This window comes from Colobus angolensis, unplaced genomic scaffold (assembly GCF_000951035.1).
Source record: "Colobus angolensis palliatus isolate OR3802 unplaced genomic scaffold, Cang.pa_1.0 Scaffold28, whole genome shotgun sequence".
Lineage (NCBI taxonomy): Eukaryota > Metazoa > Chordata > Mammalia > Primates > Cercopithecidae > Colobus > Colobus angolensis.
In genome coordinates, this window is record NW_012116043.1 from 5,167,528 (window position 1) to 5,169,915 (window position 2,388).

At 53.6% G+C, this 2,388-nt stretch overlaps 1 protein-coding gene across 4 annotated transcripts in view; it reads left to right on the plus strand.

Moving 5' to 3' along the window:
• ABCB9 (ATP-binding cassette, sub-family B (MDR/TAP), member 9) overlaps positions 1-2,388 on the plus strand; it is a 43,202-nt gene that overhangs the window by 32,425 nt on the left and 8,389 nt on the right. For all 4 annotated transcript variants that reach the window (XM_011948461.1, XM_011948458.1, XM_011948460.1 and 1 more), the window contains one exon: positions 1,266-1,402. In XM_011948461.1, coding sequence (XP_011803851.1) covers positions 1,266-1,402 — 137 coding nt within the window. The remainder of the gene's footprint in view (positions 1-1,265; positions 1,403-2,388) is intronic.

Here is a 2,388-nt window from a genome sequence, read left to right on the forward strand (position 1 = left end):
CCGAGTAGCTGGGACTACAGGCGCCCGCCACCTCGCCCGACTAGTTTTTTGTATTTTTTAGTAGAGACGGGGTTTCACCGTGTTAGCCAGGATGGTCTCGATCTCCTGACCTCCCTTGTGATCCGCCCGTCTCGGCCTCCCAAAGTGCTGGGATTACAGGCTTGAGCCACCGCGCCCGGCCATTTTTTGTATTTTTAGTAGAGATAGGGTTTTGCCATGTTAGCCAGGATGGTCTCAATCTCCTGACTTTGCGATCTGCCTGCCTCGGCCTCCCAAAGTGCTGGGATTACAGGCGTGAGCTACTGCACCCAGCCCGGATTATTCACTTTACAATGATTATGTTTATGTTGTGTCAGTTTCATCTCAATGAAAGCAAAATGAAATAATAAAGAGCTGGTGGCATGTCCAGGTGCACTGGCTCACGCCTGTAATCCCAGCACTTTGGAGGCCAAGGCAAGAGGATCGCTTGAGGCCAGGGGTTTGAGAACAACTTGGGCAGTGTAGTGAGACCCCACCTCTATAGAAAAATATTTTAAGTTAACCAGGTGTGGTGGCATGCACCTGTATTCTCAGTTACTCAGAAGGCTGAGGCTGGAGGATCGCTTGAACCAAGAAGTTTGAGGCTACAGTAAGCAGTGATTCACTACTGCACTCTAACAGGGGTGAGAGAGTGAGACCCTGTCTCTAAAATAATAATAATTTATTGACTCCATTTCCTGTTGATGGACATTTGAGTCTATTTGTTTTATTTTTTGCAATAACAGCGCTGTGAGTCATGCGTGACCTGTGTCTATATTGTTGTGCATGGGAGGAAGTTGGTCCATGGGGAAAACTGGTCCAGGTGGGCTTGCTGGGCCACAGGCCGCACATCTGTGGTGAATACACACAACCTTTGCCCTGCACAGACTCATAGACCCAGGGTGATTGCTGCAGCTCTTCAAGCCATGGGACTCGCTCCAACTCCCCTTCTCCAGGAGGACGGGTGAGGGCCTGTCTCCCCGCAGCCTCACCTGCACTGTGTACTGTCAGATGTTTGGGTTTCTGCCAAATGAATGGGTGAAAATTGGTAACTTGGTATCAATTCGCATGTAGGCTTAATCTGCATGCCCCTGATGCGTTGGGTGAGGGGAACATCATTTCATGAGCTTTCAAGCTGTGGGTTCCAGCCGGCCCTTTGCACAGCTGCAGGGCAGGGCCCCTCACTCTTCCCCAGGGTTGCCCGGCCTCACCTGTTGCTAAATTGTCTCTGTGTCTCCACCATACAGAGACAGGGGAGAAGGGCGCCCAGCTGTCAGGTGGCCAGAAGCAGCGGGTGGCCATGGCCCGGGCTCTGGTTCGGAACCCCCCGGTCCTCATCCTGGATGAAGCCACCAGTGCTTTGGATGCCGAGAGCGAGTATCTGGTGAGTCACAGGGCGGCGGGCAATGCCGGGGCAGGAGCGGCTCCAGGCGGCCAGAGCCCCCATCACCCAGCAGATGGGTGCTGAGAAGAGACGGGCCCCAGGAGCTCTCCCAGGCTATCAGCCTCCTGGGCTGGTGAATTCCTGGTGTTGAGAGTGGGGAACCAGGAGCCACTCTGGGCCCAGCCTCCAGGCTCCAGGCAGAGCTGTAGGGTGTGGGGCGAGAGAAGGCATCAGAATGGGGAGACCTGGGTCGTGATCGGTGGCTCACACCTGTTATCCCAGCACTTTGGGAAGCCGAGGCAGGTGGATTACTTGAGGTCAGGAGTTGGAGACCAGCCTGGCCAACATGGTGAAACCCCGTCTCTCTAGAAATACAAAAACTAGCTAGGCGTGGTAGCACATACCTGTAATCCCAGCTACTCGGGAGGCTGAGGCAGAAGTATTGCTTGAACCTGGAAGGTGGAGGTTGCAGTGAGCCGAGATCGTGCCACTGCATTGCAGCCTGGGCAACAGAGCCAAACTCCATCTGGCTCAAACAAACACAAACAAAACAGGCCTGGTATGGTGTCTCACGCCTGTAATCCCAGCACTTTGGGAGGCCAAGGCAGGCGGATCACTTGAGGTCCGGAGTTCGAGACCAACCTGGTCAACATGGTAAAACCCTGTCTCGACTAAAAATACAAAAATTAGCTGGGCATGGTGGTGTATGCCCGTAACCCCAGCTACTCAGGAGGCTGAGGCAGGAGAATCACTTGAACCCGGGAGATGGAGGTTGCAGTGAGCTGAGATTGTGCCACAGCACTCTAGCCTGCGCGACACAGTGAGACTCCATCTAAAAAAAAAAAAAAAGCCTGGGTGCAGTGGTTCACACCTATAATCCCAGCACTTTGGGAGACTGAGGCGGGCGGATCACCTGAGGTCAGGAGTTCAAGACCAGCCGGGACAACATGGTGAAACCCCATCTCTACTAAAAATACAAAAGTCAG